General features: G+C 51.5%; 1 protein-coding gene across 2 annotated transcripts in view; it reads right to left on the reverse strand.

Moving 5' to 3' along the window:
- The window catches only part of VSTM4 (V-set and transmembrane domain containing 4), a 100104-nt gene that overhangs the window by 17666 nt on the left and 69019 nt on the right, over positions 1-13419 (reverse strand). For both annotated transcript variants that reach the window (XM_036356046.1, XM_036356044.1), the window contains 2 exons: positions 8682-8788; positions 7316-7377 (listed from right to left, as the gene is read on the reverse strand). In XM_036356046.1, the coding sequence (XP_036211939.1) occupies positions 7316-7377; positions 8682-8788 (169 nt within the window). The remainder of the gene's footprint in view (positions 1-7315; positions 7378-8681; positions 8789-13419) is intronic.

Below are 13419 nucleotides of genomic sequence, written 5' to 3' on the forward strand. Positions count from 1 at the left end.
CAGCTAGACCTGGACAGGACAGCCGCTCCCCGGGGCAGGGCTGCGGGTGCAGCAGCCAGGGAAGGCGAGGCTGGCAGGTGTGCCAGGGCAAGTGCGGGGATGTGTGCAGCTTCCAGGGGGTGTTCCACAGTCAGTCAGAAAACCAGTTTGGAAGTGGCTTGAAGACCCCGGTTGGAAAGAAAATGGGCTGCACAGGTTGCTGCTCTCAGGCAATGTGTTCAAGGAGAAAGGAGCCCCGGGCCGGCCAGAACTGGGAGGTGGGGAAGCGCAGCAGCCTGCCCACCTGGGCGTGGCCACAGGCCGGAGGAGAACAGGTGGCTGGGCAATGGCCAGTGAGCCCTGTTGCCTCCAGGGACAGGGCATCTGTGCATCCAGGAAGCAGAAGGAATAGATTAACTGAGACGTGTCACGAGGGTTGGTGATGGGAAGGGCCCTGTCCCACACGGGTATTAATTCTGAGGTCCGGGCGAACCTAGATTTGTGGAAAAGTGGACTGAAGGGGCGGGAGGCCTCAAAAAGAAGGTGCTGAGTGAACACATCCTGCAGGGGAGTTGCCAGCTCTGTGGGTGGGAGGACAGAGGCCATGGGGCCACTGGGAAGAGGGCCTAGACCGGTGGGGTGCCAGGCAGAGCAGGAGACAGGTGGGGCAGGCCTATGAGCCCCCCACCCCCACCATCACAGCAAGCCATGCCCCATCCTGGAAGGGAAGGGGCCCTGAGAGTGTCCTAAGGGGAATGACATGGACAGCGCTGGGATGGAGGCAAGCCCCTAGGCAGCCACGTGGGGAGGGATTAGAACAATAGACCGATGCAGGAGGCCCCTGGGCAACGCCTGGGACCACAGCCCAGATGTTCCGGACTTTGACTTTCGGTATCCTCTCTGCTCACAGCAATCACCTTCTCCTGGAGCAGGAGCGCGGCCTCCCAGCACCCAGAGCTGAAGATGCCAGGACGCCCTCCCTGCACCCAGGCCTGTGAGTGCCAGGATGCCCTCCCTACACCCAGGGCTGTGAGTGCCAGGATGCCTTCCCTGCACCCAGGGCTGTGAGCACCAGGACGCCCTCCCTGCACCCAGGGCTGCAGATGCTAGGACGCCCTCCTTGCACCCAGGGCTGTGAGTGCCAGGATGCCCTCCCTGCACCCAGGGCTGTGAGCGCCAGGATGCCCTCCCTGCACCCAGGGCTGTGAGCACCAGGACGCCCTCCCTGCACCCAGGGCTGCGGGCACCAGGACACCAGAGTGGGCAGGGCCACCTCGTGAGGAGGGTGGGCTCTGACCGAGGCAGAGGAGGGCAGGAAAATGCCTTAGCCCAGAGGGTGACATCTCTTCCCTTTCTGTCAGCTTTGGTGTCCTTGGCTGCTAGCGGCTGGAGGGCTGGAGCTGTGGTCTGCCTCCCCTTCCGCACTGCTTCCTCTCCCCTCGGGTCTCTCCCCCACAGCCGGGCCCAAGAGATGTGAATGAAGCAGGCCCCGCCTTTCTCACTCTCCCAGACCAGGAGGCAGGGACAGCCTTTCCTGACAGTGGGAATCGGTGGGAATCAGCACCAAAGGTGCTGGGAGCTCTACTGCGAGGACACCCCACTAAGGGCAGGAAAGGGGTCCCCAGGAGGCTTCCAGGGGTCTTGGAAGTGCCCCTCCCCACCCTGATTAAAGGGACAATACACGTTTGAATTTTGTGGAAGTGCTCCGGCCCCCAGAGGATGAAGAACGAGGGCACTGGAATGAGACTCCCCGTGTGCACAGGCCAGGCAAGCTGCGTGCGTCAGACACACTGACCGGCAGAAACCTGCGCGGCCGCGGGCCTCAGCACCTGCTGGCCGACTGCGAGGGCAGGTGCTTGTGTTTGGCTGTTTTGCTACAAATGTGGAGGCAGTCTCCATCCTTGATTACAAAATGTTTAAATGCCTCTCTTGCCTCTTTCTTCTTCTTTCCTCTCATTTTTTTTAACTTCCAGCCACTCTCAGTCTCTGGCACACACACTCCTCACCAGCACCATGCTGCCTCGGACCTTATGAAGCGCTGCCACTTGCGAGCCCTTTGCGGGTGACACACAGGGCCCAGCCCCTCGAGTTTGCCTGGACACAGGGGGTCCACCAAGAGCTGACGTGGACACTTGAGATGAGAAATGGGGCCATCAAGGCCCTGGCAGAGGAACTGGCACACAGTAGGTGCTCAGAAAACGGAGATTCTCCCTTCCAGTCAATGGTCCATGGAGGCAGTGGGCAGGTTGGTCTCTCCTCTTGGGTGAGCCCCTGTCACCATCACGCCAGGCAAAAGGGCTGTTGGGCCCAGAGGCCTGGCTGCCCCAGGAAGCACTGCTTCACGGAGATGGTGGAAAAATGAAAAATCGCAGAATTAAACGCCTAAACGGGCACAAAGGCCCCCGAAAGGATGCCTCCAAGCTATTTTCTAAATTGCCCACCAAAGCCTGTGTGAGACAAGCAACTATTGACTAAGTCTCGGCGGCCATCAAGCCTTATTGATCTGGGAGGTAAATATTGACCAGCGTGAGCCGGGGTCGATGCTGCCTCCTGGGAAAATAAATCCCAGTTTAACTAAAACCTGCAGGCGAGGCCTGGCCTGCTGCTCAGAGCGAGGCCGGCTCCGGCCAGCGCCTCCCTGGATGTGCTTTGTAGTAACTGCAAACTAGTTCCCAAACTCACGTGTTTCTTGTTGGTAGAGAAAATGTTAAGTCTTTTCATATCTGAAATGATCAGGGGACAGTTTGGAATTTAAAACACTGTTATTGGGAGCACATCCATAAAAGAGAGAATCTTTCTGAAATGCAATAGAACTGCCCAGGACTTAGTTCCCATGAAAAATCTCCAGCGCAAACAAACACACAAACAAAGCAGTCAACAAGGAAACCTGTGGTCAGGACCAGTGCCATCTCCGAAAATGCTGTGGAGGCCGCTGTTTCCAAGCGGCCAGAACTGCCGAGGCAGCATCCCGTGCCCCACAGGCAGGTGTGCAGCTGGTTTTTATTTAACGGATCGATGATCGGTGGGGACCACCTGGCGGTGGACGACAGAAAGGGATCCATCCAAGACTGATGGCTCCGCAAAGGGCGGTCCACGGGTGGCACTGTGGCCACCGAGAGGGAGTCCTGCCCTGTGAGTCGTAGGAACTCACTTTTCCTAAACAGTGTGTCCTCACACGCAAACCTAGGGTGGGAGCGGGGCTTACTGTGAGGGTCAAATACGATGCCGTGCGAACAGCACTCTTTTGGACAGACCCCCGGGTACGGCGACAGAACGTCAATAAGTAGCTGCTGCTGTTATTATCGTGGGTAAGAGCTGGATAGAAACAGCGGGTCCTTGAGCTACTTAGGGAGGATGGAAGGTGGAGACATGTACAAGGCACAGTCACTCCTGAGGTTGTTGATAAACATCCGAATTAAGAATGAAAGATATGAAAGGTACACGCATGCCCACACTGACCTGCGGTGGCTGCTCAGTGAGAGGCCAGTGAGCTCAGCCTGTCCATCTCGGGGAGGCTGAGCCTCAGGTGGGATGCAGGGTGCTCGCAGGCAGGGGAGCTGGCACAGGGAAAGGTGTCCTTGTGTTCAGCTCGCCCCCCGAAGGCCGACTGCGCGAGCGAGATCTGCTGGAACCAGGGAGAACTCTGCGCTGCACTCAGGGATGAGTGTGGCCAACAGAGAGGAACTGCTGACGAATTTTTGATGTGAACCAAATGGAATCACACTGTCTGAGCCCACAGTGCACTGGGGCCAAAAGGCTGCCTTTGGGAAACAAGTGAGCCAGCTTCTCCAACAGAAGTGGGGGAAGGGGGGGGGGGATCGGGGCACAGAGTGGCAAGGGGGGGGGCAAGGCTGAGCCACCGAGAACATCAGCCAGGTACAGAGACCCAGACTCCACTCAGAGGCAAACCCTCCAAGGAGCTGGTTCACACTTTACGTTCCGGTTCAGAAGGACCCAGGTTCAAGTCTGCCCGCCGCCCTCAGCTGCTGACCTTCTGTAAGTCACCCGCCTCTCCCTGTTGCCACGTGCAAAAGCAGACGGCAGGACCGACTGCGCAGAGCTGGTTATGTGGCATCACTGACACGCCCATCTGCTGGGCACTGCGCTGGGCGTGGGCATGCAGCCCTGGCCACAGGCATGCTCCCTGCCTTCGCAGACTTTGCGTTCTGGTAGGAAAGAGAGGCACTGAACAGGTAAAAATGTAAGCTTGTGAGGGCGCCTCTGCCGGGGAGCCGTCAGCGGCAGCCTGTTTACGCAGGATCTCCAAAGGCTTCTGCACTGAGGTGTGTGTGAATAGAGACCTGAGGGGGTGAGCGATAGTCACAGGGGAGGGCGGGAAGGAAGAGTGCACAGCGGCTGCAAAGGCCCTTGCAGACCTTTTGGGTTGTTTAAGGACTAGCAGGGAGGCCAGTGTGGCAGGAGGGGGAGAGGGAGGGGAAGGGGGTGGTAGTAAAAATTATGTCCAAGAGGTAATGGGGTCTAGACCGTGTAGGGCCGTGCTGTCCAACGCGGCAGCCTCCAGCCACATGTGGCTCCTCAGCACCTGGAACGTGGCTCCGCCCTGAGTGCAGCACGTGGAACACACGCACTGGATCCTGAAGATTTAGTTGAACAAAGCATGTAAGTGTTTCATTAATAATTTTATATTGATTATATGTTTGAGTGATAATATTTTTGAGGTATTGGGTTAAATAAGCCATATTATTAACATTGGTTTCATCTGTTTCTTTTCACGTCTTTACTCTCGCCACTAGAACATGTGAATTACATATGTGGCTTACATGACACAGGGGTTGTAGGTCACGGTCGGAGCTGGGCATTTATCTTGAACAATATGTAATGTGAATAGGTATGCACATAACACACTCAGCATGTTTCCCAGAACATAGTGGGAAAGTTTACAAACTAGATTTCCCTCAAGACAAATTGCTCAAATGTAAAGGCAAAGGAAGATGAGGGGGAAGACACTGAACTCCAGGAAGAGTAAAAGCTAAGTTGAGACAGTTGATTACAATGTAGTGCTAAGACCAATGAAGCTAGCAAAGATTACTGAAATATAAAACAAAGTAAAATAAAAAAGAATCTGACAAACAGATACAACTGGATCGTTCCTAAATTCCAAAGGGACCAGAGAAAAACAGACATAAAAAATGCAAGTATTTCATGTCAGTCATCCTGGGGGAGTGAATTGCTTCATGCTTTTCACCTGCGTCTCCGCGACGCCAATGAGGTGAACTCATTTCCACGAGCTTATTGGTATTTGTACCTCTGCTGTATGACATGTACGTTTCAGACTCTCCCTGTGTTTTGTGACGCTGTCACTTCTTTCTTCATAGGTGCCGTGTACTTCGTGGTAGACAGTCCTTTGTCAGACGTACAGAGGACAGATCCGCCCACCCAGTCTCTGGCCTGTCTTTTCATTCTTGTATTCACAGCTTTAATCAGAATAGACCTTCTAAATTCCAACATAATCCAAATGTTTCAATCTTTTCTTTTATGTCTTGTTTAAAAAACCTTTGCCTACCCCGATGTTCAGGAGATATGCTCTCTTTAGGAAGCTTTATTTTTCCTTCAGTCCCTGCTCCTTCTCTAGTCTTGTGTGTGGTGTGAGGGAGGGGCTCTGGATCTCCATCATTTACTAGTAGATTATCCAAGAGGCCCATTACCTCATACTGAAAAGATAACCCTCCTCACCACACTGTGATGCCACTTCTGTATCAATCAAGTGAGGACAAACATGTAGGTCGGTTTGGAGTTCTTGATTCTGTCCCTTTGGTCTATTTGTCTACCTCTGTGCTATCACCACACTAAATTACTGTGCTTTAATGTAAATCTTTGGAGTTGGTATATAACTTCTCCACTTTGTCCTTTTTCTTCAAGAATAGCTTGGCCCTTGACAGGACATACACGTTTTAGAATAGCTTTGCAAGCTTTTCTCCCTCTCTCTCATGCACAACCGATGAACAATGATAAGCAACAGTGTGATTAGAAACGAAGACCATAAAAAACGCAAGCACCACACTGACATAAAGAAATTAGTGAATAAATAGATGAGGGAAGGGGTCCATCTGCTCCTTACAAAAGAATTTAAAATAGTAAATGTGGACAGATTGAGGAAAATAGCAAATCACCAATAACACACCATAGCAACATCCACTGATGAATGTGAAAGGTAGTGGGCCAAGTTTAAGGGGCAACAGAATATCTGCATAGCCTTGACGGATCTCCCTAAAATATTTATTTATTTTAAATTTTTATTGATTGATTTTAGAGAGAGAGAAAAAGAGAGACATCGATTTGTTGTTCCACTTATTTGTCATTCATTGGTTGCTTCTTGTATGCGCCCTGACAAGGGACTGAACCCACAACCTTGGCGCATCAGGACTCAACTACCCAGACAGGACAAAATTCTAATTGCTGTGGTGGTTTTGACAGGTCTACAAATTCTCTGCTGCTGCTCCCTTCAGGAGGCGGAGCTGAACTCCCCTCCCTTGAGTGTGAACTGGACCGAGAGTGGATTCTAATGAATAGACTAGGGAACAGGAAAAACAGTAACTTCACACTGAGGAGGCCTGCAGACAACACCGTAAGCGGGTGATGAAGAGTCATACCCGCCCCCATGAGTGAGATGCAGTGACATCATGCTCCTCTGTGCTATTCTACAACCCATTCCGATCATCAGAGGAACTCAGAGAAACACCCATCAGGGGACATTCTAAGCGTTAACTGGCTACAGCTCTTCAGGACAGGGCAGGGCAGGGACTCCTGACAAAGGCCAGGAAGCATGGCGACTGGGTGAGGTGCCTCTCCGGGCAGCTCCTGGGAGACGGCGATGAGGGACCTGCTGGCCTCGGTCAGGTCTGAGGTGTCTGATGGCGATGAGCTGGGGGAGCGGTTAGCGTTGAGGATGCCCTGCGGCTGTGGAGGACGCTCCCACAGGAGAGCGGGGCTGGGGGTCGGACGCTGCACTAGCTCACCTCCTCTGTCATCTAAAAGTATTTCAAACTATAAGCTACACCATCTTTTAAGGTCCTTCACTGTGGTTACAGGTACATTTATACAAGCAGGTCCACTTCCTATTTATATATTCCTGAGGGTGACTTTTTTCTTCTCTCTGAGAAAAGCAGCACTTATGGTAAAAACGGCACTTGGATTGCAGAGGAGCCATGAAGGGACTAGGCAGGTAGGAGAGCTGCTCCAGGGCTGGTGAGCAGGCTGAGCGCCCCCGCCCGGGCACAGCACCAGGACTTACCGCGGGCTTCGGGTCAACAAGGGACCTCTGGACCTGAAGTGTGTGCAAGGCTTGGGGACAAGGACCCAGCATTGATTGACTCACCAGGGCGTCTCTCCTTTGTGGCTTCAGCAGCTTCAGCTTGTGGGGCGTGGCAGCTGTGGGAGCTGTGGGAGTGAGTCAGCAGTTCAGCTTGTGATTCCTCCCAGGCTCTCCTCACCCACACACCGTGAGCATCACAGACATACTCAGTGGACTCTCCTGGACTCCTTCCACCCCCATGGAGAACTCCGGGTTGGGATCGGGGTACCCATGGGTGGCCCTTCTAGGCTTTGGACATGCCAGTCTCTCCCCTCAGCTGGTTCCATAAAACACTGCCCTCTCCAGAGAGGTCGGGTGTACAGGTGAGAAAGAGGAGGGGCAGGCACAGGCAGGGCTGGTACCTGCCCCGCGGTCCTAGCTGCACACTGAGGCTGACAGCAGCGACCTCTGACCCTCACAGCAGCTCTCATTGGTCACCAGGGAGGGTGGAAACTGAGAAAGAAACGGAGGCCTTCCCCAAGGTCATGTAACTAGTTTATGGATGATTTGAGGCTTGAACTTGGCCTTGAAAGTCAGACACACCTCACTTCAAAGCCAGGCTCCACTACTTGGCTCTCTGGGCTCACTTCCACCTTTCTTCAGGGAGGGCGCTCTTACGCTGACTGAATGGGACATCACAGCGGCTCACTGTCCAGTCACGGCAGGGCTCTCTGCCCCCTTCCCCCCATTTCCTCACTCGCTATGCCTCGCAGGCGCCATGCCCTTCTGCCTCTCCGCTTCCCTGTGACTGCTCAGCCCCAGCCCAGGGCTCCACATGTCCCTAGGGAACATCATGGGACCCCCAGCTGAGGGACAAAATGTTTCCAGGGCATCCCTGGAGATGAGCTGGGGGATCCTAGTACTTCCAACTATATTTCCAATTCTTTGAAGTATGAACTTCTCTTGAATTGGCCACAGTTATTTTCTCTCCTCCAGAAATACCCACCCTCCTCATTTATGTTCCTCTAAGTCACAACTGGAATCAAAGAATAACCTTCCTTTTATTCTCAGAACAAATCCAAATAAGTTATATACCTGGCTTACCTCTTTAGAACAATCAAAGGGCCTCTTTCCCTTGATGAACCCCCTCTTGCCCCTCCCCTCTTGCAGAGCATGCTGGTAGTTGAAAGTGAAATCCACTGTGGAATCCATCTGTGGATGTTAACCTCCCCCTCCCAGCTAAAGCCATGCTGGCCCAATGGACTTGCCCCACCCACCTCAGGGATGGGGCTCGGTTGTGACCAGAATCTCGGTGGGGTTCTCTGGACCATATGATCACAGATGTCATGTTCTCCACTATCTCCTCTCCCTGTCCTGCTCCCACGTAACAGCGGGCCCACTGCTGGACCAGCCCCTGTGCTTTCTGGTGGGAGGCACAGCGGCTTCCTACCTTTGGCAGGGACTTCGGGAGGAACGTCAGCCTTCTCCTTCCGCCTCTTGCCCTTCTTGGGCTGCAAGGGGGCCAAGCTGGTCACGCTGGTGACAGTCTCCCCTGAGCTGCAGGAGAAAAGGGTCCTGGTGAAGGCAGCTTGTTCCAGGGAAAGGGGAAGGAAGCAACAGTGTCCAAGGCTCCCTGTGTCCTCTGTATCCCGTGGACCTCACACTGAACTGGGATTGGTGCTCTTTGCTCATCTCCAGGGATGTCTGGAGGTCGGCACTGACCCTGGGCTGAGATGGGACAATGAGATGAGCTAGTTAGTGACAATGTGTTGTTCAAAGTTCAAAAGGCCCTGGAGACATCAGGGCCAACTGTCTACACTGCCTAGGGGTGTACAGCTCGATGGTTTACACCCGGTTCCACGGGCTGCGCAGTCTGGCTTGGCTACATCACCAGTCAGGTGTGAAGATACCACTGGAACTTCTGCTTGAGTTCCCCTGAAGCTAGGATGCCCTGCACACAGCTGTGTGGTTCACAAGCGCAAACCCGAGCAGCTCCTGTGCAAGTGAGCAGGACCCTGGGAGTGGCCCTGGGAGTCCCGAGGGTCCATCGCTGTCCCTGCTCGCTCTGCTTCCGCCACCCTACCCTCAGGAGGCTACGTGAGGTCACCCCGCGTGCTATCTTCAATCACGGCGCTTCAGCTCCTTTCCCGGGTCCCCCAAAGTGACGGGGCTGATGAGCTACTAACATCGTCACTCAGGGAAAGGCACTTAGCACCCGTCATCTCGGTTTTCTTACCGGTAATGTAAGGAAACCAAGGTTACGCAGTAAGTAAACCGAGATGACAGATGCTAAGTGACTTTCCCCGAGTGACGATGTTAGTAAGCAGCCAACTGAAAGCTGCGAACAGACTGTCCTGACGCGAAATCTGTTCCTGATGCTGCAGGTGGGGTGGGGTCCACATGCTTTCTGCAATGGCCGTCAGTCTTATTCCAAATGCATCCTATTGGCTCTCGCACCCAGAGGGCAGCCCCTTGTAGAAGCTCTGTCTTTGGTTGCGTTGCCCAGCCAGGGAGGCACAGTCACTATGACAGGCTCTCTTCCTAATAAAGAATTTCTAGAAATCCGTAAGAATATGGCCAACTGCTAATAATCAAAATGAATGAAGGTGGTAAATAGCTTCAGAGGTAAGAGGAAAGGCTCTTACATGAAAACAGGCTAAAACTTGTGGAAAGGCCTGGTTGCGCGGCTCAGTGGTGAGCATCGGCCTATGGACCAGGACATCACCATTCCGTTCCTGGTCAGGGCACATGCCCAGGTTGTGGGCTCTACCCCCAGTGTGGGGTGTGCAAGAGGCAGCTGGTCAATGATTCTCTCACATCACTGATGTTTCTATCTCTCTCCCTTCCTCTCTGAAATCAATAAAAATACATTTTTAAAAAATAAAAATAAAACTCATGAAAGGAACCCAAATGAAAACATAGTGCACTTCCTTGCTCCACATATCAGAAGAGCAAACATCAAATTTAAGGCAAAGCAGTTTCTGGCAAGGGTGTAGGAGTCAGGTGCTCAGAAGTACAGCTGGTGCGAGTGTAAACCCTTCCTGGTGGGAAACACTTAGAAGTCAGAATAACATGGACTATCAGATTTACAGAGGCTTCTACTTTTCTTTTTTTTTAAGTACATGTATTTTTTTTTTTTCAGAGAGGAAGAAAGATGGAGAGATAGAAACATCAATGATGAGAGAGAATCATTGATTGGCTGCCTCCTGCACACCCCCAACTGGGGATCGAGCCCACAACCTGGGCATGTGCTTGGGATCCTTCAGTCTGCAGGCCGACGCTCTATCTGCTGAGCCAAACCAGCTAGGGCAAGGCTTCTACTTTTTGACCTGGCAATTTCACCTCCAGGAATTTATTCTCTGGCTATTCTTGCACATGTATGAAAATGTATGTATGAGGCATTACAGTCCTGTTGGTAACAGCAACAGACTGAAAACAATCCACTGCCCCTCAGCGGGGGATTGGCTGAGGAACGTGGGGACTCCACAGATCCACACCTGGAGTCCTCTGTGGCTGTACGGAGGAATGAAGACGAGATTGTGCATTGATAAGAAAAGATACAATGCTAAGTGAAAAAATCTAGGTGCTAGAAAATGTGTAAAATGTGATACTTTTTGAATAAAAATAGGGGACAATAAGAATATCTGTATTTCCATATGCATACATAAAGACACTCTGCAAGTATTCATATGGTCCCTTAGAATGGGGTGCTGAGGAATAAACAGAAGCAGGATAGGGAGAGGAACCACTATATATATACATATACTAGAGGCTCGATGCATGAAATTCATGCAAGGGGTTCAGCCCTCACAGCTACAGTTTCGCCTCGAAGGATGTCCAGTCTAATTAGCATATTATGCTTTTATTATTATAGACTAGAGGCTCGGTGCATGAAATTCATGCATGGAGGAGGGGGTCCCTCAGCCCGGCCTGCACCCTCTTGCAATCCAAGACCCCTCGGGGGATGTCCGACTGCCAAATCCCTGTGGGATTGGACCTAAACTGGCAGTTGGACATCCCTCTCACAATCTGGGACTGCTGGCTCCTAACCACTTGTCTGCCTGCCTGCCTGATCACCCCTAACTGCTCACCTGCCTTCCTGATCAAACCCAACCACCTCTACCTCAGCCCCTACTGCGGCAGCTTCATCCGGAAAGACATCTGGATTGATGTCCGTAAGGTCGTCCAGCTGTCTGGTCTACTTAGCATATTATGCTTTTATTATTATAGATACTTTAAAAAACTTTAACGTTTTCCCTGGCTGATATGCCTCAGGGGGTCAGGCATTTCTATTATAAGTTAATACATGTTCATGTTTTATTTTATTTATTTATGTATTTATTTGTTTTTTAGAAAGGGTGAAGGGAGGAGAGACAGAGAGAGAGACACATTGATGTGAGAGAGACACATCAATTAGTTGCTTCCTCCATGTGCCCCAACCAAGGCTGGGGATCGAGCCTGCAACAGAGGTACATGCCCTTCACTGGGATCGAACCTGGGACCCTTCAGTCTGTGGGCTGATGATGCTCTATCCTCTGAGCCAAACCAGCTAGGTATGTTCATGTTTTAAAATGGTAATTACAGGCATGGAGAAAAAAGAAAATAAGTCTACCAGAGCCAAAACACAACCTGCACAAATACCCAACACAAACCTTTATTTCCAGTCTTTTCCTCTTGTGTTTTTCTTGTAGACTTCATTTAAAATACACACACACACCAGATTATTGATTTCAGAGAGGAAGGGAGAGGAAGAAAGAGATAGAAACATCATGATGAGAGATAATCATTGATTAGCCGCCTCCTGCATGCCCCCTACTGGGGATTGAGCCCACAACCTGGGCATGTGCCCTGACCAGGAATGGAGCGGTGACCTTCTGGTTCATAGGTCAATACTCAACCACTGAGGAACACCAGCTGGGCTATAGACTTCATTCTTCAGAGAAGTTTTAGGTTCATAGCAAAATTGAGGGGAACATAAAGAGATTTCCCCATACCCTTGCCCCCTCCCCCGGATGCATAGCCTCTTCCCTGTTATCAATATCCCCTACCCAAATGGTACATTTGTTATCAGTGATAAGACTACACTGACACATCATTATTACCCAAAGTACACAATTTACCTTAGGCTTCATTCTTGGTGCTGTACATCTTATGCGTTTAGATGAATAGTGTAATGTGTCCACTGTAGTGCTCTACAGAACAATTTCAGTGCCATAGAAACCCTCTGAGCTCCACCTCTTCCTCCCTCCCACCCCTCAACTCCTGCCAACCACTGGTCTATTTATTCTCTCCATAGTTTTGCCTTTTCCAGAAGGTCGTATGGTTGGAATCCTACAGTATGTAGCCTTTTCAGATGGGCTTCTTTCACTTCGTAGCATGCCTTTAAATTTCCTTCATGTTGTTTCCTGGCTTGATAGCTCACTTCCTTTTAGCCCTGAAAAATATCCCATGATCTGGATGTACTGGGCTTACTTATCCACTCACCTACTGAAGGGCATCGTGGCTGCTTCCGAGTTTTGGCAAGTAAGGACAGAGCTACCATAAACATCATGCTCAGGTTTCTGGGTAGACATAAGTTCTCAAACCTTCCTTGGTTTTTATACACCATTTTTTTTATCATATTCTATTTCAATTTTGCACCCTTCTTTTTATTTATTCTACATCTCTTTTACTGTTACACCCTCATACTATTCCAGTGAGAAGATATACTATAGTTTACTTAGCCATCCCGACTTCTAAACTTCTGATTTGTTTCCCAGTTTGATATCTATATATATAAAACCCTAATATGCAAATAGACCAAACAGCAGAACCACTGAACAACCAACCAAACAAACAACTGGTCACTATGACATGAGCTGACCAGGGGGCGCACGCAGAACATGGCAGGCGTTGTCTGCAGCGGGATGGTGAAGCAGGTGAGCAGGGGTGCCAGTCCAAGGTGGGGCACCAGTCGCTGTCATCAAGGCGAGCCTCTGGTGGTTACTGAAAATTCTTTGCTCCCACCCGCCGCAATCCTACCCAGCGCTCACACCTGCTGCCAGCCCAGCCCCACTTGCACCTCCTGCTGGCGCCCAGTGCCAGGCCCCATCTCTCGGTGCTGTCAGTGCGTGCGAGCAGTGGCAGCGGAAGCAGGAGCGGGGCTGCCAGCAGAGAGGGGACCTGGGGCTGCGGCGGGAGGGGCCTGG

Source organism: Myotis myotis, unplaced genomic scaffold (assembly GCF_014108235.1).
Source record: "Myotis myotis isolate mMyoMyo1 unplaced genomic scaffold, mMyoMyo1.p scaffold_m19_p_24, whole genome shotgun sequence".
Classification (NCBI taxonomy): domain Eukaryota; kingdom Metazoa; phylum Chordata; class Mammalia; order Chiroptera; family Vespertilionidae; genus Myotis; species Myotis myotis.